The following is a 24313-nucleotide window of genomic DNA, read 5'->3' as shown; positions in this document are numbered from 1 at the left end:
GACATCAGTACCTATAGAAATTCTTGTTCTTTTTGAAGGGTAGAAAGGTGTTATAAATAAAAAGCTGTAGTATGTTAAAACTGGCTGAGGTATTCTTTATTTGTCTGAGAATAATATTTGTACAGTGAAGGAATATTGAACTTACAGTTCCAAAAATATACAATATTTTTCTGAAAATATTCAAAATAGCCTTAACCGTGTAAGTAGTGGTAGATAACAAAATAATATCAGTATATTATGCCATTGGTTACAAACATAAAACTTAAGACTAACATTTAGGAAATAGTTTAATTTTGATTATGACACATTCATGCAAAATAATACTTAATCAGCAACGAAATAAAGTTGCAAATATTTAAATATGTGCTCAATAACAAATTAGATTTAGCTTTATAATTTTGCTTTTTAAAACATTTCCTTTATATGACTGTTATTAATTGTATATTTTATATATATAGTAACAAAGGTATTTTTGTGTTTATCACGCCTTTAACACAACCTTAGCTTCATCTGTGGGATTCATCTCACGCACACATAGACACAAACACATACACACTTTCAGGTTACTTAGATATTGGATAAGTATGTTCCTATAACAATAATATTTAAGGGTAACTTTAAAACATAGGATTATTAAGCTGAGCAAAAAGGCTTTGTGCTATTATTACTTAATTAATTAAATAACTTGTCTAACAAAGACACAAAAAAATTATCTACAAAATAACTATTGCTTAAAAAAATAGTTAAAATCATTTGAGTTATAGAACATTTTAAAACTTAGACTTATGTAAGTAAAAAAATAGACATTGTGCTATTGCGCATATTGCTTTTCAACAAAGACAATCATACAAAAAAATCTGTTACTAAATATAATAATGAAAAAGAAACATGAATTAAATATATCAAAAATAATCTTATCCATCAAAATAAAATAAGAGTTAACCAAACAATATGCATCTTTTTCACTCATTCAATAAATGCTAGCATTAAAACGAGACCAAACTACGGCATATCTTCTGGTTTCCGTCTCTTCGCTTTGGATAATCTCTCGGCTTCTTCTATCGAGTCTGGTAGAGGAACATTGATGGTTTCTGGTAAAGTGAAGACTAGGAGACCAGCCATTACTGCTAGGGTACCGAAGAATATTGAAGGTAGGTTGTCGTAGTATAAAGCCTGGGTAACAAAAAGAAACAACAAATACGTAAGTAATTCTGTATGTCTGTCTCGCTTTTACGTGAAAACTATTGCACCTTGAAGAGAGAAAAAACGCAGCTATTTTTTATCGGAATGCGAAAGGAAAAATTAACTTTTTCCAAACATGGGAAAGTTGAAAAATAAATGTAAATTTTCCTCATTTTGGATAATAGACAACGTATGTATCGATGAACATAAAGTATTAGGTATACAAACCCGGCATTATAAAATGATTGCCATCGCCATACCCCATTTCCATGATTTCAATATTAAATCATAATACCTTCTTGCAAAAAGAACCAAAGATAAATTTAAGTTACCTCAACACACACTTACCAGTAAAGGTGTCAAAGGAGCTAAAGTAGACCCTATTCTGCCAGTAGACGAACAAACAGCCAACAGTGACTGTCTGACATTGGTAGGGAATACTTCAGACACGTAGATATAAACGGAACTGTACGCCACCGTGATGGAGAACTTCCCGGAGAGGTAGAAGATTAACGACCACCAGGTCTGATCTGTGGAGAAGAATCGTTTTGTTAATGCAGAGAAAAAGGTTAGGAACTTTTAGGTTTTTTAACGATTTAAGTGACGCTAGTGTGTCTTGTAACGGCCGATAAATCAAAAGAAGGTATGAAAAAGAAAACAGGATTGAATAGTCCGTTTTAAGATGTATGTGTAAGTCATTAAGTAATATCAACAACATCAGAGAATATATATGCAGTTGTATTCCAAAGTATATTCAATTTTAAATTACGTGAGTTCAAGAACAAATATGTACCAGATAATCAAACTCTGCCAAAGCGAATCAAAGATCATGATAATTACTTTTAGATTCCCAAATCGGAATACCGAATTCATTTATTCATTCGAATGTTTGCAAAACAAGCGGTTCCACAAAACGCTAAGTTTGGTAAAACCGCGAAAATTATTTATGTTTTACTATTGCCGTTTGCGTCGTCGGCTTTGAAATCGGTTTAACTTGAATATTCCATTAATTCAGGCTGTTATACAAGCAGTGATTACTAAATAAACAGTACTGGAGCAAAATTCTCTCAAAACTTGTGTTAGAATTCGTTCTCACTGTTACACGACAAATGTTACATTACATTGTGACAACTCGTGGCAAATCAAATACTAGTAGTCAAAACATTGTAAGATACTCAACATAGCACACTCCTCTATGAAAGGCCCTTTACCATCCAATGCAATATTAAACAATCGTTTGGCAAAATCTTCGCAATCACCCTGCCTTCCCGTAAGCCCCCCTATCCCGAACAAAGGGGTCCGGTAAGACATCTTGGCGAAACACAATGGAAACAGTTCTACGGCTCGTAAACTGTTCTCGGATTATCTAACTCGCCTTTTGTTCCCGTCAAATTATGTTTGTTCATTTGATTGTAAGCGAAGTAATTGCGAACACAAACCACAACTCGTTTGGTTATAAATAAAACTCTCGTTAATACTGATTTGAATTGGTAAACGACGTTTCCTTCTAACACTAAATTAAATCAGAAGTAAAGGCTACTCACTTTTAGGTAGGAACGATAAGCTGATGCACAGGATCGCGCTCAAAATGTACATGATAATCATAACTTTCTTCCTTCCGAATCTATCCAGTACAAACAAGCAAGTAAAGTTGGCTGGAATCTCTATGAAGGCCACTAACATAAAGTTAATGTACTTATTGCCTGCTAAAGATACAGAATTAATTGACAGGCCATAGTAAACAAAAGTACACGTGATCCATAAGAACGAACAACATAGCAATCTTTTTATAATAATGCTTGACTTAATCACTTGCAAGAAAACTGAAGGTTTTGGTTCCACATCGATTTCTTCCTTTTCTTCTATTGGCTTTTTCTCCATTTCTTGGAGTGGTGCCAAAGCTTGGTCACTCAATTCTACATTATTCATTTTAGCCGCTTTCTGCAAAATGGCTACAGCTTCATCATGTCTACCTTTGCTAAGCAGCCAACGGATACTTTCATTCAATATCCATAAATATGAAAATACTAAGCAAGATGGGGCATAAATTACTCTTAACAGAGTTCTCCAGTCTTGTAAGATCCATGACAGTCCAGCTAGAGACATCAGGCCACAAACATATACTACGTTTATGAGGGTATTACCAAACACCCTGCCTTTGGGTCCTACCAGTTCCATAGCTGAAAGAAAAACAACAAACAATGAAATAAAACGTAAAGAAGCAAAGGCTGAAGAATACACTGACATCAGTAAAATTTTGGAGATCCGGCTGAGCATGAAGCAATACAAATATTAGGACTTACAAAAAAATATGGTAGAAAATTTGAGAGTTTTGTGGGAACTTACCTAAAACAAAAGCTGTAGTATAAGCCCCCGCTCCAAAGCCAGCCTCCAAAAATTCAAAAGCTACCATCATGATATAATTAGTAGAAAAAGACCTCAAGAATCCGAAAATACAGTTCATAAGGGCTGCTACTGATAAGGCCAGTTTCCTCCCATATCTATCTGATATAATCCCCGTAAGAGGGAGGGATAGGAAAAGGCCAGAATTGTGGATGGTCCCTATAAGAGTCCTCTTCCAGTTTTGGCACCCGAGATCAAACTGTAACAAAGGTATTATTTAAATAACTAAAACAATACTAAGAGAAGCGATCGTCTGAATCGGGATTGAATGTTTCGACGTTTGTTCTTCAATCACGCTTTAACGGCAGAACAAATTTCAATAAAACTTGGTAGCATACACATTTTTAGTACACATCAATAGCACAGGCATTTCTTTTATTAAGGTTTTACAGTCAGAATGAGAGCAGAAGCTAGTCATTAAAATCATATTTTTGTTTTAAATGATCCATCAAATTGAGCTAACTTATCGAATGATCAATTTTCAAACGTCTCTCTGAAGTATGACTAAGTATGAAAAGATTTAAAAAGCAAACAAGCTGATATGATGATGCAATTTTCTGCAACTGTAACAACAGTGACTACGTAAATAAAATCCGTTTTTATCTGAAGAATATATGTGATAAATGAATTGAATAACATACAAAGTTAAATTGATGATAACGATATGAAATGGCGTGATCTTGGTGATAACAATCTTTATTGCCTTGTGGGAGGTTCGTGATTCTTTATATTTGTAATGTAAGTGTAAGCAGTGATGTATCTATCAGTTGATATTTTATCGGAGTGTTGTTTTGCAAATATACTTTGTCATGTTACAAAATGAAATGTTTTTCTTGTCTTTGGAGGTGTGTTATACAAGCAAGACTGGGCTGCACCTAGCAGCAGTCTGGTTACCAGTATGATGTAACTAAAGGTTTTACCTGCTTTCTGAGGGAAATAATTGCCTATTATTCATTAGCCTTTGGGTGAAGCAGGTACTAACTGACATGCATAGAAACTTATGCGTTTATAATGTAAGTAGGATCATCATTAGAAAACAATTAACCTAATTACATAAAGTGTCTCCGTTAGAAGAGCCAGTTAAAAACGATTAGTTCAACAGTCCAAAAAAATCTAATCCAAAAATAAAATTATGTCATCCACATAACCAACAGAACTCCCGTTACAGTAATTGCATCAAACCCATTTAGCGCGCACGTGCTGTTACAATGTAAATAAAATTATGATAAACGACCAGTGGCCGACATTATCGGTCAATTGACACGATAACTGGCCACTGAATATTGCTCGCGTGACAATGTACAAGCTATCGAATGATTGCCTGAATTATTGTGTTTGGTAACGGATATTTTTGTTGCTACCGGCTTTTTTATCGGTGGGTAATGAGATCAGTAGATGTGGGTCAGGCTAATTCTTGTGTTATCTCGAAAATTATAAATAGTAACTTTAAGAAATACTGTGTGTGTCATTAACTTACTTTTATTTTGCTTAGGTAAGTTATGAGACTCGAGGTTTCTCTCTAAACAGCGGTCTAATAGATTCCGGCATACAGCCAGTAATAGAAAGATACATTTTACACTACTAATGAATAAACTAAGTACTGTAGGATTTGATTGAAAAATTCCAAGAACTTATAACTCCACAAACTTACAACTTTACCTACTTGTATTGAATCAAAATTTTACTTACATCTTTCACAGCCGAATCTTCATCACTATACACATAAGAAGTGCACTTCTCCGCAACACTAGTATCAAATGCATCCACCGTACACGAACTATTACTAGTGATATCACTCTCTATAGCAGAGAATCTTAAACATTTAGAATATCTATCTTTTTCTTTGGGAATAGCGTATTCTAACCAAAGATTGGTGTTGTTGATACTCTCGCATTCATTTATGCGGCATCTGCAACAAAGAAAGGAACGTTTAAATAGTCACGTTTTTCGTTATAAAAGGTAATATTGATAACTAGGTTTAGACGTCAATTTCGCCCGTGTGATGTGGGAACTACGTATACAATCACTACATAGTATAAAACAAAGTCGCTTTTTCTGTCCCTATGTCCCTTTGTACGTTTAAATCTTCGAAACATAGATAAAGTGATTAAAGAGGAAGGTTTATATGTATAATAACATACATTAAATAGTGGGGAAATATTGTTATCCCGTGCGAAGCCGGAGCGGGTCGCTAGTAGTAGGATATAAAGTAACCCACAGTCTTCCTCGATAAATGAACACAGAAACATTTTTTCAAAATGGACCTGCTCCTGAGATTACTGTGTTCAAGCAAACTATTCAACTTTATAATATTAGTATAGATTTATCTTTTACTGTGTGGTACACGTGTTTCAAGTATATTTTATGGGTTTGTTAGTTATCACAGGTTTCTAAGTTGTAAATATTGAGATGATTTCATGTTTATGTACCTATGTTTTTTGCTGTTATGTATTTTATAATTCATCCACTTATACATAGCTTGACCCAAAAGAAGATCTATGATTGAGAGGTTACACATTGTCGGGTCCATTATAATACGACTTTACATGTTTATAGTAGAATTAACATTTCAATTAGTCTACTGAAATTCTTTTTACAGTGTCAATCTTTTTTTATTAAATATCTAAGAACAGCTTAGAAAATAGACAGCCTGATATATAATCAATAACTGAACTTTACACTATTACAAAATCAAAAATAATTATTACTATATTTCCATTGTTACTAATTACGTATTTGTCTAACCGTATTTGTAAAGCAATTCTAACAAAAAATTCAAACGTTTTCATACATGTATTTATTTCATGGCATGTGTAGTCAATAATTCATACTTTGTTTACGTTTCGAAGTAAAGCTTTGAACACGTTGTTTGCTTTGAAATATTGGATAAATACAAAACTAGAATATTCGATGATTCCAATACGTATTTTGGCTTTCAAAATTACTCTTGTACTGAGACTGCATGGTCTATAATTCTATTTATCTATTCTGGAAATTTTTGAAAGTTTATGCCCAGATATAGGTACACGGTCTACACTTCAGACTGTCTTCAAAAATAGGTAGAGGAAGCGTCTTTTTAATTCACAATCTTAAGTGCCAACTTAAAGCACATATATTTATATCTATACTAATATTATAAAGCTGAAGAGTTTGTTTGTTTGAACGCGCTAATCTCAGGAACTACTGGTCCGATTTGAAAAATTCTTTCAGTATTAGATAGCCCATTTATCGAGGATATTTTTATCCGGGTTCGTGCCGAGGTTCCCACGGGATGCGGGTGAAACCGCTGGCACGAGCTAGTGGTACATATTATTATAATGCTTAATACACAGGTCGGGTTTTGTCGCTGTCTCATCAAAATGCAAACTTCGAATGTAGTTTTCCTTAAAGTTATCAGAGAACCAGATAGGTATATTGTTCGTCCCTATATAACATTGCAATGTAGGTACACTGAATGCCCGAAGCAAAGAAAATTGTTATTTTATCATCAGAATTTAAAAAGATATTCTTAAAAATTTTCACCTCTTCCCAAAAGATTCCTGCCACATCTCACAAATTTATTTACCTCAAAAATTGAGGCAAATTTTCGTACACAAAGTGATACTCGATCATCTAGTGAAAAATATCTGTCTGTCGATCGGGTGGTAATGATAATTAATATCAGTCGAGTTATGATTGATCGCTGGGCGCCCAGATGTTTGTGATGGCGTCTCACGGCGTTACAAGATTTGTGGCTTGCTTGAAGATGTGGGGGGTAAGCTTGGTGTTTTGGATGTGTTTGTAGGTCTTACTTCTGTAACATACTATTTTTTATGTAGGGAGGGGGTAATTTTTGGGACTAGTGAGTGTATACCCAGAAATCTGCTTATACTATTAAAAATGTAAGAGTTGATTTACTTGAAGGCGCAAATCTTAGGAACTATTGGACGTAATTGCAAGTTTATGATTGTGGGGTCTTGCTTGCAGTCTTAATAGGTGTAAACAAACTTATACACCTCTATATATATAATACAGATAATCATACTTTGCATTATGCCTGATAGATGTTGTATCAATCAAACATCTAAAACTATACCGGTTTCTATCACCTTAGAAACCAAAAGTCAGAAAGGCAAGCCTCTATATGTCAGTTGACCAATTACAAACAGACATAAACATCAACATCATCAAAAATATAATTAACGCGAAGATTAATCAATAACAAGATAGTACAAAAATATCGCGTGATGTTAAAATAAATCCGTATTCACAAGGTCGGTCTCGTATGACCGGCTGTGATCCCTGCGTGGTGCCTGATAACAGAACATTGCTCTATATCTTGGTACTTTGTACTACATAGTATCTTACGCTATCGGGTGCTAAGATACGTTGTTGGTGTTGTTTCGCAAATTACCATACACGCTGAGAAATATCTAATATTGAAGGCGCGAATTAGTTCATAAAAAAACTTAGAGCGGTTTATTGGATATATTAAAATTTTATGTGGGTTGTTAAATGATTTTTTGATGATTTTGCCACTAAACGTATTTAAACACAGCTTTACGTCACGTCTGTCTGTCTGCTTGTGAAAAACTAAAATAAAGAATTTATAACAAAGGAAATTATTTTGTCAGGATGTAGCTCTACACGATAGGATGTTTATTATATGGTTTTCGTTTAATTAAGTCTTTTGATAAACTATGAAAAACATACTAATGTTTTGTCTCTATAGCAAGGTTACAAATATTTGGGTCAGCGAACTACTATCATACTCGTGTGTAACTTCTTAATTTCGTGATAACATTACCTATTTAAATATTGAACTAAAAGTGTAATTTCGTTGCGTGTTGTTTTTCAGATGAAACTAGAATGTCAACATAATGACGAGGTGATAATGACTTGAAAACAACTAAAAAAGTAAAAACTGAAAATTGATCAGAGAAATGTGTCTGGCCTTTTGATAATACACAAATTGATTGGAATTAAGTTGGCAAAGTAACATTTTTTTAAGCATTCTTTGTAAGATATTTTTTTACGTGGTGAAATTAAATTCATACCTAAAAAAGCCAGAACCTACAAAATTCTAACCCACAAGTTACTTTCGTCTTTTGACAGAAGGGTAATATGACTTTGCAACTAAAACGTGAAACTTTGAATCCAGGCTCAAAACTAGGGCAAATCCGCTAAGCCAGGCAGAAACTGCCTAATCTGAGCTAATGTTCTGAAGAACATTTACATATGCAGTCATGTGTGACTTGCTCGCTTGAAGTGGGAAATTGATGGTGTTTTCTCTTTATTAAATAGTTAAGTCCTTTATTTATACATTTTGGCAGTAATTAAAAATGCATTTAATTAAGGAGTAACGGTTTCGCGGAGCATTCAACCTTGTCCTGAGATAACTTTCTGCACTGGAATAAGAAGTGCATTATGTACTTTCTCAGGCTTGATACTACTTGTGTGCCAAATATTAATCGGTTCAGTAGTTTTCACGAGAAAGCGCGATAGACAGACAGAGTTAATTCCGTATGTCATGTATATTATTAAAAACAACAATTAGAACATAATATACATAGTTTTGACAATACATCACATTTCACTGGATTATTCCCCTTTTTAAGGCCTGATTATGGATTCATAAGAGCAAAATCTATTAAATTGATTCTCTTTAAGCTATTAAATTCCGATCATTTTGTCATAGAATTGCCAATTTGCCTTTTAAAGCAGTAATAGCAATAAAAATGTTATTACGTACTTTCCCAATTAGTGGCTAATTAATTGGAAGTGTTGGCTACTAATGAGCGGAAATTTTCTTGGTTTTGCGTTCTTTTTAAATAAGTGATCGAAGAATAACGAGGTCTGTTGTGTATACCGTTTGGGAGCGAATGAAATCAGTCTAAAGCCTTCTACAATACATAAAGCTATCTAACACTAAAATGTTGTTTTCTAAATGGACCAGTGGTTCCTGTGATAAGCGCAAACAAACGAACTTTTCAGCTTTACTACAAAAAGAAATATTATTAAACAAAACTCACTTCAAAATACATGAAATCACTAACTTATCTACAGCTACATCATGCCGCACAAAATAGCATCCTACTCTACTACACTGCATACAGCAATGAGCCAGCTGCAATGATTTGAGTGATGCAAATGTATGCAAATATTGTGCATCTCTGCGACTGTGCCTTTCAATGCACTGGATCCACCATCTCAGTTGTAAGATGAAATTGAGATGACTTGGGGCTATTAAGCTTCTGTGTGATCTCTGGTAGATATTTGGTTCGTTGGAATACTGGGGATTGTCAAAAGAATTGTTAGGTAGTATAGGAGAAGGTTTGAATTTCGTTCGCTTGTATCTGACTGCGACAGAAGGGAGGTTAAGTAGTATAAACATTTTTTCCGAATGCAAAGAATTTGCTGCTGTTGAGTATTCAAATATAATTGATTCCTGATCGTAGCTATTATTAATTTGATGTTTTTCTTAAAGAGGGAGATGATTAATACTTCTACGCGACCAGGAAATCGAACCCAAGGTTGTTGCCTTATGCGACTACTACCAGGCAGTAACTGTTATGATGCTGTATGTTTTGCTGATCTAGTACGGGAAGTAGTCTTAAGAACGTTTGTGAAACCGTGTGAAGCAGTTACTACATTATACGAATATACTTATTGCCTAAGTAAGCATAAATTGTAGCATAAGTATATTGCCACAATATTGACGGAGCCGCATATTGGATACATATTTCTATTTGTCTTGTATAACATTGAAATAATAACTTGTGTTCAGTAATCTTTGACGTTTATTTATATAAGAACAGCTGCGTTATTACTGGGAGAAGTCAATAATATATAATGATGTGTGTTCTGAGAATTTCTCCTATATGTATGTATGATATCTTTTGATCACGGTGCCTTTATGGGAATGTCAACTTATAATGTTGATATGACCAGGTTATTTATTCACAAAATATTTACATTAATTGAAAATAAAATAAACTTATAAATATATACAACTTAACACTAATATAGGGCATCAAAAAATTGCTCCTCATCGCTGTCACTGGGTAATAATAATTATAAAACTTATAATTATTTTAGATATATAAAAGGTATAAGTTCGAATATAGTAAAAGCGAAATGGGTTCCTAATATGGTAAATGCGAAACTTTGTAAGGATTACATACATATTATGTGTAATATATATATTCAGTTGGATATTTCTGTTTCTCTGTGACGCTAAAACTGCTAGATGGATTTTGATGAATTTATGTAGTAATGTAGCTTGTATGTCTGAATAAATTTAGAAGAAATTTTAAATTCAATTCGCTGAGTCTAGTCACGAAGATTGCGAAAAAAATTGTTTGCTAAATAGTTAATAATAAGCGTCCCCACAAAACATCTTTTCAAACATATCATTATATACTAAAGAATGAATACAAAAGAATTTAAAATTCTACACAACATACAAATGGTATTCACCTTTTACTCTTGCAAAAGATTTCAGACAGATTATGTTCGAACGCAATAATGTCAAGCGTTTGAAAACGCGCGATTTGTATCGCTGTATTCGTTCGTGTGACAGGGATCTAATATTTGTCTTGTTTCCTTATGATAAACAGACCTTCAGTTTGTATTTATTTGTAGTTTATTTACTGTATATGGTTGGTTAGGTCATGAGAGGAAATATCAAGGTATATGCGATTGTAACTTAGTTGTGAATGCGATCATCATCTGCCTAGCCTTTTTCCAACAATGTTGGGGTCGGCTTCCAGTCTATCTACTGCTCTATTTTCTGACAAACTGTCTGTTGGGTATCTTTCCTTTTCCAAAGAGTTTCTGCGACCATGGTACATAAAAGGCCTACGAAGAAACATGATGGGGATTAGTCAGTAAGAGTCTGACACTCCCGCACGCTGCTTACCCATTATACCCATTAATACATTTCCTTAATTACTCAACGCATATTGAAATATTTATTTAATGATGAATATAGTTATTACATATACAAGGTAAATACACAGTAACCGTTAGAAGACAATATTTAACGTAACACATAATTATGCAAACTATTTGTTCATTACATTTACTATTGCTAACATTGTACCTAACGGTAAAGTTTATCGGAGATGGTTACTTCTTAACGCAGAAACTACTGAATGGATTTTCGTGAAACTTGGCAGTATTAAACATTGGTCGCTTTTTATCCGACTGCGCTCAGTAGATACTACTTCTATATATATATATCACCGTAAGATTACAAATTGACAATTTGACAATTTCTCATCGATAGATTATAATATAGCGAAAAATAATGCGTTAAATTGCAATCAGATGTTACGGTTCACAATAATTCGACAGTTTACAATATCTCGAGATAGATTGTAATCTAACGATGTTTGTAATCTTACGGTGACATATACATGTGAAATCAAAGACAAATTCTCAAACTCCCTTTAATTGGAGAGTACTATAAGTAGCGTCACCAAATACGGGCTATGATCAATAATTACGCGATCAATTGAAAGAGTTACACATAACTTCATTGTAGCCAATGAACACAATGAGAGGAATTGGGTAACAATGATGTATTAATGACTAATGATTGGTACGTTGATGGTGACAATTGTTACTATGTCATTATCATCATTCCCCCTTTTTTTGGGTAATAATTCATCAAGCCCGCTGTGGGTGCGGTGTGGGGAGTCTCAGACTCTGACTGACTAAAACCCATCATGTTTCTTCTAGAGCCCTTCAAGTATCATGGCTATGGTAACTCTGTCGATCCTCATTTCCCTGCCCCTATTCAAATTTATCATTGGTGGTCGGTCTAGCCTTCCTTTTCCATACTTCTCTGCCTGACTTCATCTCACTAGTAACATGAGGACAGTGACTTTGGAATTAGACTTTGAACTTTCTTTAATACCAAAGCGTTTAAACGTGTAGGAGTTTTTTTATTTTTAAATAACAATCAGACGTTTAACAGATTTAGTGAAATAGAAATTCGAAAATAGTTGTTACAATTTTGGCATGTTTCCCAGTAGGTGTGTCGTGATAAGATAAAACGGTCTAGTCTGAGATTCTATTTGTTATGTTTTTTAAGACAAAGCACTGAAGCACCCACTTTGCCTAGCTGTCCTGCAAGACTACGGGACAAAAAAAATATCATAGGACTTTAGTTAGCATGAATCTGACAATCTTATCCGTCTTTCTCAGAGCTTCCATTGGATAGTATGCCAGAAATGTATCTGACATTAAAATCTTTAAAGAGACTAAAACAGTAAGAATAACATTCCCAAAATTGCAGACATTACTGCACACAAAACGTTGTAAAAAAAGTACATACATACATATTTATTGCAAAACAAAAACAAATGTGTGCAGAAATAAAACCGTCATCTATTTCATTGTCAAGGTCTTTAGGTGACTCAGTCCAAGGTTAGAAGAACGTCTTCTGACATCTCTCGATATACCGATAATATCTAGGGCTGCCGATTTATTAGTTGGATTGTCGACATAGAACGAGAAATTAAACATGACTTTATACTGGATAACAATGGGTTGAGGAGGTCAGATAGGCAGTCACTCCTTGTAAATGATTTAGACTTCTTACTAGGTTAGACCTCTTCATAGTTTGGGAAACATCTATGCAAAAGATGATGAAGATGATGATATATGAGCAGTTTTTATAAGTCAGATTCATATGAGATAGCCTGTCCGAACGTTTCGGGAACGTTTGGACTTACAGAACAATTCGAGTTGACAGCCCTAAGAGTTTATCTTATATGGTGTAAGTGATAGTTTCATGATGGTAGTATTGAGTAGCATAATGATAACGATAGGTCACCCACACACACTCCCACAGAATATTTACAACTATGTTATCATTATTTGTGTTTACGTTACGTGCTAAGTCTATTGCGAAATGGAGGTATTTCTGAGTATAAACATCTATGATTTTGTTATCAAGTGTGACTATATCTAATTATGAATAATTACTGGTTACTGGCTGCGGCTTTGGTCCAGTTGGCTAATTTTCTATCGGTCATTATTTGTAACTACTTCTTTTTCTACGATTTAATTTAGCTTCAAATAATGTTATCAACCAATTAGGTAAATTTATATGTTTTTTTATTTAAAATTATTTAAGGTACAACAGAATTACCTTGAAGTTTAAAAAAATGACTAAGAAAAAGAGTCACTTGAATAAATAATTACTTAAGTGGTTTTTAAATTTTTCACGATTTCTCAATATATGAAGCACTATGTATATTTCAGCAACATAGTTATTCATGCAATGTAATTATTAAATAGTAAGGATACTTTACGGCTTTTCATAGAATTTTACATAGCGTTTTAGTTTTACTACTAGGTGATTTTTTAGTTTATAATTTAGTTACGAATAAAATGTATCAACGACAAGCATTCACTTAATCTTTCATAAATTAATTCACAAATATCCTTCTAAATTCGATATGAAAGCTATAAATTGGATTGCGCGAGTGACATGCGACATTTTTCATGGTGGCCCTAACTGGTATCTTGGGGCAACCCCGGCGACTCATCGACGCTACTACGCATGCGTGAACTTCACTCCGGGTGGCGTGATTGTCAAAATGCACAGCAATATAACCCCAAAATTGAAATACACCGATTCGTAATAATGTTATATAAATATGCAAGGAATTTACATTCGCACAGTGTCAAAAGCTTTTGCAGAAACCAATTTCTATTCTGTGTCTGTCAACCGCCCGTTATAAGTCACTTAAATTATTATAAATAAAAAAAAAGCTTACCTGTAATCGATGTCACTCGCTTCGAACACGTAAACAGATCCATACATTCCCGCTAAAAAACAGGGAAATAGAAAGAAAGCATAATTGATAATATTATACTTCCCAAAAGATCCCAATTCTTTTAGGATTGCGTCCAACCCAACTAACGAAGTTTCCTTAGACATTTTAACAACAATACTATCTTCAGCCTTTACAGAACACTTTAAATATCACTCGTAGCACTTTCATTAATATTTTAATTTATAAAAATAACTTTTTCTAAACGCGCCGTGGTGATCTCTCTCTCTGTGATTTGTAATTTTGACAGATCCGCACGCATGCGTACCCGAACCCTTCACTTAAATAGTCATTTTTGTGAACAACTTTCGATGTTTTTTTTTTTAACAAACGAGCGATCCCGGCAGATGTCTTAACTTGTATGCGTTTGAATAAAAAATAAACAAGAAAAACCGGCTAAAGTGTGTCGTTCAATACGAGATATTGTTCAGACTGTGGGATAAAGACAGCGTGTATTTTGCTGTTAAGATTGCATGAGAGTGAGTGAGACAGTTATAGTTTCATTGTTGCGTGGTTAATTTAGGCAAAGGCTTTTTAATTTGTCGTGGGAATATTTGTAGTATTTTTGGTAGTTGATTAGTTATTTTAATGATAGAGTTAATGTGTGTAGGTCAGGTCGATGAATTTTGCGTGTCCTATATCGCGCGATAAGAGTGTATTTTGGGTTGAATGTGATGTAATCTGAATCTATTTTTAGTATGAAAATTGTGTGATTTTTATATATTTAGCACGTTGTTTATACATGCTCAGATTAGTAGCGATCGTGGAATGTGTAGTTTGCATTCAATCAATCAACTTTCTCGCATTGTTAGTTGTTATAATGTATTTTATTTGTAGTTTAAATGTAGTTGATATTTGTATCAACATTGTGGATTATGCGCTTCGTTAGTATGCTCACCTTTTCTGTATATTTAATAGCAATATTTGCAAATATAATGTATGCATGCATAATCTTATTTTATGTGCAGTAACGACATAAATGGCGTTCGTTCGTTTATTAAAATGTGTTGCTAATGCTCCGGCACGTGTTATTTTAACCTTTAGTTTTAGTAAATAACGTGTACCTAGTAGCAAAATTATGTGAATGAAGTTTTATTAATTAATAAAAATAATAAGTTGTAAAGATAAACAAAGAAATATTTATTTAAATATGTTCTAATAAAAGCCAGTGCGTAATGCAAAGATGAGTTTAAAAGGTGACAAGAAAGTATACATACACAATCTACAAAAAGTAGTTATTATATCAGAGGATTCTATGACTGTTTATAAAATATGTCAAATATATCATATTTATTAAAGTAGCAATCATATTTAGTTGTTAACGATTACGTTGATAATTGAGTAGAAAAACTGGAATAGATCTAGCAGGAAAAAAAGAACGAAAACAATAACTGTTACTAAAACTACTCATATCAAGGTAATATAAAAAGGAAAAATACATCAAAATTAAAATGCACATGTACATATTTATAAAATAAAAAAAAACGCATCGACTAGCTGTTATGATTAAAAAAAAGAATGTTGGTATTTGGATCCTACGACCCGAGCGTTACAACCGCAAACGATTCGATATTTCCGCCACCTTAGGTACTCCGCGGCCGCAGCGGCAGCAGCAGCACAGCACGCAGAACTTCCAAGTTAAGATGGCGCAAGAGTATCATAGCCGTAATATCATACACATAACTGTAGAAACAAAGGAAGGACAGTAATCATTCAATTTGTCCACTTTATGAGTAAAATTGTTGTCGTCTACTAGGAATCTAGTTAATTAGGTAGTAAACAGGGTTAGATGTTCTAAATTAGGGAAAATCCCGTTTTTATGTGTTATGAAATAGTCAACATACTCTTAGACGGAGACGCTCCTTAATATGTTTGATTGTTTAACTTTTTGTAATACGCATTAAGAGACCTCGTTGACTGCAAAGTGAACTGTCGGCCGATAGTTGGCCTGGTGGTAGGTTAACAGTTTGAAGGTAATCGTGAATCCAATCAAACTTTTTAGTAGGTTTGTTCCTGGTCGTTTATCTGATTATTGGAATTTGCCATTAACCTACCTACCGACTGTAAGCCCGGTAAAACTATCGGACATGCAGTTTGCTTTGCGTTAGTGGTCTTAAACCCTGACCAGTGTTTCTCTTAGATATTATAAAGAATTATAATGAATTTCTGGTCATCAGACATCTTAGAAACACCATAATTGTCATAAAACCGAACCCCGAAACCAATCGAACATCTTCGAAACGCTAACAAAGTGAGTCGGCCTAATAAAGTGAAACACTGCGTATCAGGCAATCTTCTGCAACAATGGAGGTGAGATTATCTCATAGACGCAGCACAATGGCGTAGTACGCCACGTGGAACAGATAAGAGAGCCTCTCTAAGTTCACGAATAAATATTTGGTTGAAGTTCCTGGTGTTGCCACATTTGGTAACGGCAATTTTATCTATGATTATATATTTCTTGAATACGTCTAGATTTTCTTTAGACTTCTTGAGGCAGAAATATGTTACGGATTTTTTTCTGATACATCTCTTTATCAAAACTACGCACGAAGTAAAAGTTTGGCGTTTAGGGACTGTTTTTTCTTGATATTCAAAAAGAGCTTAATATTAAAAACTATCAGCCTAATTTGAATTTGTATTTACGTCTAATAAAGGAAGTAAAATTATTAAGTGACTGTAGTTGTCAATTTGAAATTTGAATGCGTGCAACGAAGATTTATACAAGTCAAAGGCCTTTTGATATCAAAGTGTTGAACTCCAGTCTCTTCTCACTTACTTATATATTATTTAAGAAGGTATCGTAACTTTATAACATCGCACAATCTTATACTTATGTAAAAGTTCTGTAGATATATTATTTGGATCCTGTACAGAAGAAAACCAAAGAAACTCCATATATCCCATAATACATGCCATAGATCTTCTTGAACCCGTATTTCGGTCACGGCAGTACATCTCAACACGGATTAGCCCGTTAGCAGGAGATTACAAGGCTGTGCTCGACTCAGGTGCACTCCCAATTTCATAACTATGCATCTATGCAAATATAGATGTGCATTTATAAGCGTAATGTAATTGTGAGATGAGGTTTGTAGCAAGTATAATATCAAAATGCACATAAGCAGTACGTTTTAAGGTAATCTCGATTAAATGCAAGTAATATTTAGATAATGCTATGCATGAGTAATCCTACAATAAGTATTTTCTTTTCGTTGTTTGTGTGCTGTTTTCCGGTCTCTGCGGAAGGAAACTATTGCCCTCTACTGCATAAAAAATAGTCTTTTTTGATAAATGGGCCATCTAAAACTAAAATTAATTTTCAAATAAGTCCAGCAGTTTCTGAGATTACCATTTTCAAAACACAAGAATCAACACAAAAGACTTCTTTCAATAAATTCCTTCCAAGATCTGGTATAACAGTTGTATCCAGTAGGAAAGTTATAATAGAAATAAAAAATAATGAAGGAACGTCTGACTAGGTCGCAGGATATGTTCAACTTCTCATGGAACGAATAAACGACAGGATTTTATGAACGATTTGTACCAGTATCCGATGTGTACCTTGTTAGTTTTTGTAGGGAGGACCAAGTATCGATAGTTTGTAATGAGCTGCATTTTATGGAAGATAAAATTGTAGATTTATTTCGGGAGTTCTTAAGACTGCTGTTATCTTGATTGCTCTTCTAAACACTGTCATCTTATATATAAAAATGAATTGATGTTCGTTAGTCTCACTAAAACTCGAGAATGGCTGGACCGATTTGGGTTATTTTGGTTTTAAAATGTTCGTAGAGGTCCAGGGAAGGTTTAGACGATAACGAAGTTTGCGGGATCAGCTAGTATGTTTATATTTATGTCAAATAGTGTGTGATATGGTGCAGTCGTGTTTTTTTTCGACACAAGTGTGGTTTCACATTTTATTACTTTATAACAGCGATCTTAGCTTTTACTTTGTTAACCATTGAAGAATTAATATATGTCACCGTAAGATTACAAACATCGTTAGATTGCAATCTATCTCGAGAGATTGTAAACTGTCGAATTATTGTGAACTGTAACATCTGATTGCAATTTAACGCATTATTTTTCGCTATATTATAATCTATCTATGTAAAGCGGTCAAATTGTCAACTGGCGTAGAGCGGAATGCATCTTGCGCGCTGATTGGTAGAACGTAATGTGCCCCCGCCGCTCCGGCATTCGCCATTTTGTTTTTTTATTTCGTTTGTTGTCGATTGTGTAAACAACTGTGTTTTTGTGATTATAAATTGATTTCCTGTTGAAAATAACTTATATCTTTAGAATTAGTTATATAAAAGTGTTGAGGATGTAAAATTTATCTGTGATTAACCAAAGAAAAGCAGTTTGAACGATAAACCAACAAATTAGCCATGGGAACAGAACGGCTGGTCGTGATTGGTCGATCTTCCAAAAAGGCTGACCAATAAGGGAGAGCTTTCGGACAGTTGACAATTTGACAATTTCTCATCGATAGATTATAATATAACGAAAAATAATGCGTTATATTGCAATCAGATGTTACGGTTCACAATAATTCGACAGTTTACAATCTCTCGAGATAGATTGTAATCTAACGATGTTTGTAATCTCACGGTGACATATAAAAATGTTCTGTGTAAAATATTTCTATAATATAAAACAGTCAGAGTCAGTCAGTCATAGTTATCGATAAACTTGCACACCACTACCTCGTTATCCGCAAACCATGATAATGAGCGATCTATATTTTATAGAAGCACAAAACGCGCATTTTACGAGTTTCCCATGAAACCATACAATTCACATGACAGAATTCTATGGTATATTTTTAAGAGAATCTATTCTTTCTGGAACTTTCCCATAAACGTGCTGATTATGAAAGAATCTTCGGATTTTATTACTGTTTTCCATAGTTTGTTCTATCGGTTACCATCTTTATTGTAGTTGGAGAAAATAACAAGGAAACTGCAGCGCTGTTTGTTATTTTACTGCAGTGATGTGAGCTTTTTATCCCAGCCTGATGATATAGATTTAGACTAACCAATAAGAAACAGTATCATGTAACGGTCACCCGATTGCCAGCCATGCCAAAGCCATGCCATGCCGTGCCGTGTCGTCTGGGTTCAGCCAAAGCCACAGCCTCAGCCAAAGCCACAGTCATGACAACCAAGTACGCCACGGCAGCCACAGCAAAGAGGAAGTCAATTGACCACAGTACGTCACATCCACGTGTCAACGCGGCGATCCCCTCCTCGGTTCAGAGTGGGGGTAAAATTATAAATATGTCACGCAGCGCATTTTTGTGATTGATTCTGATCTAGAACCTAGCCTAAGCCAAAACGCTGTACGATTGTTTACCCAATAAATATCTGCAATCAAGAAAATAGTTCTTTCGCTCTCACCTATTTCACTCAGAAGTGGGATGAAGCGAAATCGCCGTGACCTTCATGGATGCGGGGTGCGTCCACCCGGATGGGACCCCTCGAGCGACACCGAGCAAGATGAAGACGGCGATTGTTCACCACCGCCCGCCAGAAAAATTCTGAAACACCTCCTGCAAAATGAAGTTGACAAGGCCGTCCGCGAACTGGATTCAGACATCGGCATATCCAAAAATCATCGTGCTGCGTCCCTCATTCCCGAATTCGACCCGGATGGTGAAGATAGCACAGTATCAGCGTGGTTGAGAAAAATCGATCAACTCGGCGATATTCATCGTTGGAGTGATGAAATAAAGGCATTCCATCTACAAGAGAAACTACGGGGACAAGCTCGCAAATGGTACAACCGACTCGACGAGTACAATTATACTTGGGACGAGTGGAAACAGCTTCTGCTGCGCGCCTTCCCAAAACATCGGGATTACAGTGCATTGTTAGACGAGATGATGCAAAGACGGAAGATGCCTAATGAAACAATGACCAAATATTACCAAGATAAAGTATCCATGTGCTTCCGTTGTAAGCTATCAGACAGCGCCAGTGTCTCGTGCATCATTCGAGGCCTACCCTCATCTTTACAACCAAATGCACGTGCCTTTCAATGTGAACGCCCTGACGAACTATATGAAGCATTTCTCTGTGCCCTCGACGATTACCGCGGCCCCGCATCAGAAATTCGTCTACCGAGTAAGGATCCTCGAACAATGCCTGCTGAAAAGAAGATTTTTACGGAGAATGATCCGTGCCCACGTTGTAAAAAGACTGGTCACATGTTGCGAAATTGTACGCTTCCCGATCAACGGATATGCTTTAAATGTGGTAAGCAAGGCCACATCGCTACCCGCTGCAATAATTCATCTGCAACCGCTTTTCAAAAATCTGACGTGAACAACAGCGTTAAGGACATCAAGCTCATACAGAACTACAATGACACCTACAAGAAAATAGCAAAAGTCAACGGAGTCCACGTGAAGACCTACATCGATACAGGAAGCCAGGTGAACGTCATGAGCAGTCGGATCTCCAACTTATTGTCTCTCGACGTCATACCTACGAGTACGGTCCTAAAAGGCTTTGCCGGCGGGTTAATTACTTCCCGTGGAGAAGTAAAATTTAATCTAGAAATAGACGGCATTCATGTTTCTTGCGATGCATATCTGACAGACATCGAGATGGGTGACATTCATTTACTCATCGGTCAACCCGTCATCAATGCCAGTGATATTTCACTCGTCGTAAGCAATGGAACAGCCACACTGATGCACGAATCTGATTCCATGCCAAAGGAAGATGTGGTCGAAGAACTTCAGAAGTTCAAGATCGTAACAACTATGCGAGAAACGCTGCTACCAGGAGCTTCCATTATCAAGGTCCTGATACTGGGCAACCGCCCGAACAACAATATCTGTACCGCTGCACGCCACTACGAGTTTCAGGGAGTTTCCTACTCCCTGCCCGCTACCCTCCTTCGAGGCGATAGCGGACACATCAAGGTCATCAACACCGGGACTGAGAACATCGTGTGGGAGGCTGGCCAGGTCCTCACACGCGCCGAGAGCTGCGACACATCATCGTCATCCAGCATAAGCCAGGTTAGCCAAGCCAAGCCATATTTGTCTTTAAAGCCTTCTTTGCCTATTTCATGTGACCTGCCTAAAATATTTGTGCCTGAAAATATGCCTTCTGTTTTGTCATTGGATAAAGATTCTAATCTAAGCATAGGTGGAGTTTTGTTAGACGATATAAAAATAGGTAGTTTGAGTGAAATGGAACGTAAAAATTTAATTAAATTGCTAATTAGATTCAAACAAAGTTTTGCAGTTGGTACTAAAGACCTCGGTTGCACAAATTTAATTCAGATGCCCATTACTTTGACTACCAATAAGCCAGTATATCGACAACCATATAGACTGTCGCACTGTGAACAAGAAATAGTAAAATCTAAGGTCTCTGAATTATTAGAAGCCGGTATTATTAAAGAATCGGAGTCTAACTATGCGTCTCCAGTGATATTAGTAAAAAAGAAGAACGGGGATAGCAGATTATGCATAGATTACCGCGCACTTAACGCTATAACCGTTAAAGACAGATATCCACTACCTAACATTGAAGATCACATTTCTAAGTTAGCGGGTAAAAAATATTTTACGTGTTTAGATATGTCTCAAGGCTACCATCAAGTGCCGTTAAAACCCGAGGATACTCATAAAAGTGCATTTATTTGTCAGGCTGGTCAATTTGAATATGTTCGTGTTCCATTCGGTTTAGCTAATTCTCCGTCAGTTTTTATGCGTTTAATTAACAAGATAGTGAATTCCATCCATTTTTCTCAAAATAGCGGTAGTAGCGATTCATGCGAGATTTTAGCATTCCTGGATGACATATTAGTACCCTCGGTTGACGTGCAATCTGGTCTTGACATGTTAGAGGTTGTGTTAAATAAATTCGAAACCGAGAACCTTAAATTAAATATGAAAAAGTGTACGTTTTTACAAACTCGAGTAACATATTTAGGTCATGAAATTTCCGAAAATGGTGTGCAACCGGCAGAGTCAAAATTAACCGCCGTGTCGCAGTTTCCAGTGCCCAAAAATGTACACGAAGTTAGACAGTTTATCGGATTATGCAGCTATTTCCGTAAGTTTATTCATAAGTTTGCTCAAATTGCTCGTGCTTTAACAAATTTAACCAAGAAAAACGTTGAATGGGAGTGGGGTAGTGAACAATTAGAGAGTTTTAATGAATTAAAAAAATGTTTGTGCTCCAAACCCGTGTTAGCGATATACGATCCCGAGCTGGAAACAGAGATACATACAGACGCTTGTAAGTTAGGCATAGCAGGTATATTATTTCAAAAACAAATTGATGGTACTTTAAGACCGGTAATGTATTTCAGTCGCGTAACTTCTAAACAAGAGAGCGTATATCACAGCTACGAACTCGAGACACTAGCTGTTGTAGAATCTTTGAGAAAATTCCGCGTTTATGTAATTGGTAAACATGTAAAGATTGTTACGGATTGTACAGCGGTGCGTTCCACTCTGACAAAACGCGACATTATTCCACGGATAGCTAGATGGTGGTTGATGATTCAAGATTATGATATAAGTGTAGAATACCGGCCCGGTGAGCGCATGAGACACGTCGATGCACTAAGTCGAAATCCTGTTGACGCGCTTAATGTTAATCGCCTTGAGGTATCCGATTGGTTTTTTACAGTTCAGTATCAAGATGACAAAGTCAAAAACATAATCGATCAGTTAAAATCTGGTTCAGCGGAGCGTAACTTAACAAAAGAGTTCGTACTGATAGATGGTAGGTTATACCGAAAAACTCTGGGCGGTAATAGGCTTGTAGTGCCGGGACCAGCTAGGTGGAAAATTGTTCAAATGCACCATGATGAAATAGGCCATGTAGGATTTAAGCGCTGCAGCGAGCTTATTAAAAATGACTACTGGTTTCCGAAAATGACACGGTTCATTCGGAAATATGTTGCGGCGTGTTTACATTGCGCTTACGGAAAAGGGGAGCACGGTAAAAAAGAGGGTATGTTGCATCCTATTCCCAAACCAACTGAACCGTTCAGAACAGTACATGTAGATCACTTAGGACCATTCTGTAAGACAAAGAAAGGCTATGTGTATATGTTAGTGATAACCGATTCATTTACAAAGTTTGTTATTGCGGAACCAACTCGGACAGTAAACTCCATAGAGACAGTCAGATTATTAAAACGAATTTTCGCTTTGTTTGGATACCCGGATAGAGTAGTGTCAGATCATGGTAAAGCATTTACTAGTAGATATTTCAAGAAGTTTGCTACAGACAAACAGTTCAAGCATACTTTAACTGCTATAGCTTGTCCACGAGCTAACGGCCAAGTCGAACGTACCAACAGAACCATTTTGAACGCGTTACGAACTACCGACCCTAGTGAAGCCGGGCACAATTGGTCTAACAGTTTACCTGACGTACTCTGGGGTATAAACAACACTATAAACGATACGACCGGATATAAACCATACGAATTGATGTTCTCACGAAGTAGTAGGCCGGTATGTGACGTTTCTATTCCGGGGCGGGTAGTCGAATCAACTCACGTGAAACGCGCCAAGGCTAGGCAGCGCATTGAAAAAGCTAGCACTAAAATGAAACATCATTTTGATAAGCGTCGTAAGCCATGTCACACATATAAGAAAGGTGATTTAGTACTTTGGAAACAGGCTCCAACAAGTAGTGCGGCTAAAGTCAGTACTAAACTAGATGATCTCTATTCAGGGCCTTATATTGTCACACAAGTAATTGGTAAGGACAGATACAGGATTAGGAGTATAAAAGGTTTAAGAGGATATAAGAGCTTCGTAGGTTTAGTATCTGCTGACTCTTTGCGACCCTATCGAAGTGTAGCTTCGGTATCTGACAGTGCCAGCAGCTCTGATGAGCAGTTAGAGACAG

At 35.7% G+C, this 24313-nt stretch overlaps 1 protein-coding gene across 1 annotated transcript; it reads right to left on the bottom strand.

The window, feature by feature from the left end:
* Nucleotides 1-497: 497 nt before the first annotated feature.
* LOC110384226 (organic cation transporter protein) lies at nt 498-14717 on the bottom strand. Its single transcript, XM_021345421.3, has 6 exons — nt 14358-14717; nt 5275-5494; nt 3529-3784; nt 2727-3362; nt 1531-1712; nt 498-1173 (listed from the first exon to the last, which is right to left on the bottom strand). Exons 1-6 carry the CDS (start codon nt 14519-14521, stop codon nt 1003-1005), a joined length of 1629 nt encoding a protein of 542 aa, XP_021201096.3. The 5' UTR covers nt 14522-14717; the 3' UTR covers nt 498-1002.
* Nucleotides 14718-24313: the final 9596 nt, after the last annotated feature.

The sequence above is a fragment of the Helicoverpa armigera genome, chromosome 17, assembly GCF_030705265.1.
Source record: "Helicoverpa armigera isolate CAAS_96S chromosome 17, ASM3070526v1, whole genome shotgun sequence".
NCBI classification, from domain to species: domain Eukaryota; kingdom Metazoa; phylum Arthropoda; class Insecta; order Lepidoptera; family Noctuidae; genus Helicoverpa; species Helicoverpa armigera.
This window is presented reverse-complemented; position numbering and strand designations above follow the sequence as displayed.

Excerpts from the sequence above, each read along its gene's own strand:
- LOC110384226 (XM_021345421.3), bottom strand. The coding sequence starts at position 14,521 with ATGTCTAAGGAAACTTCGTTAGTTGGGTTGGACGCAATCCTAAAAGAA. Across the intron at positions 1,713-2,726 it reads CTTATCGTTCCTACCTAAAA|ATCAGACCTGGTGGTCGTTA; the intron begins GTGAGTAGCCTT and ends TCTTCTCCACAG. Across the intron at positions 1,174-1,530 it reads CTCCTTTGACACCTTTACTG|GCTTTATACTACGACAACCT; the intron begins GTAAGTGTGTGT and ends TTTGTTACCCAG.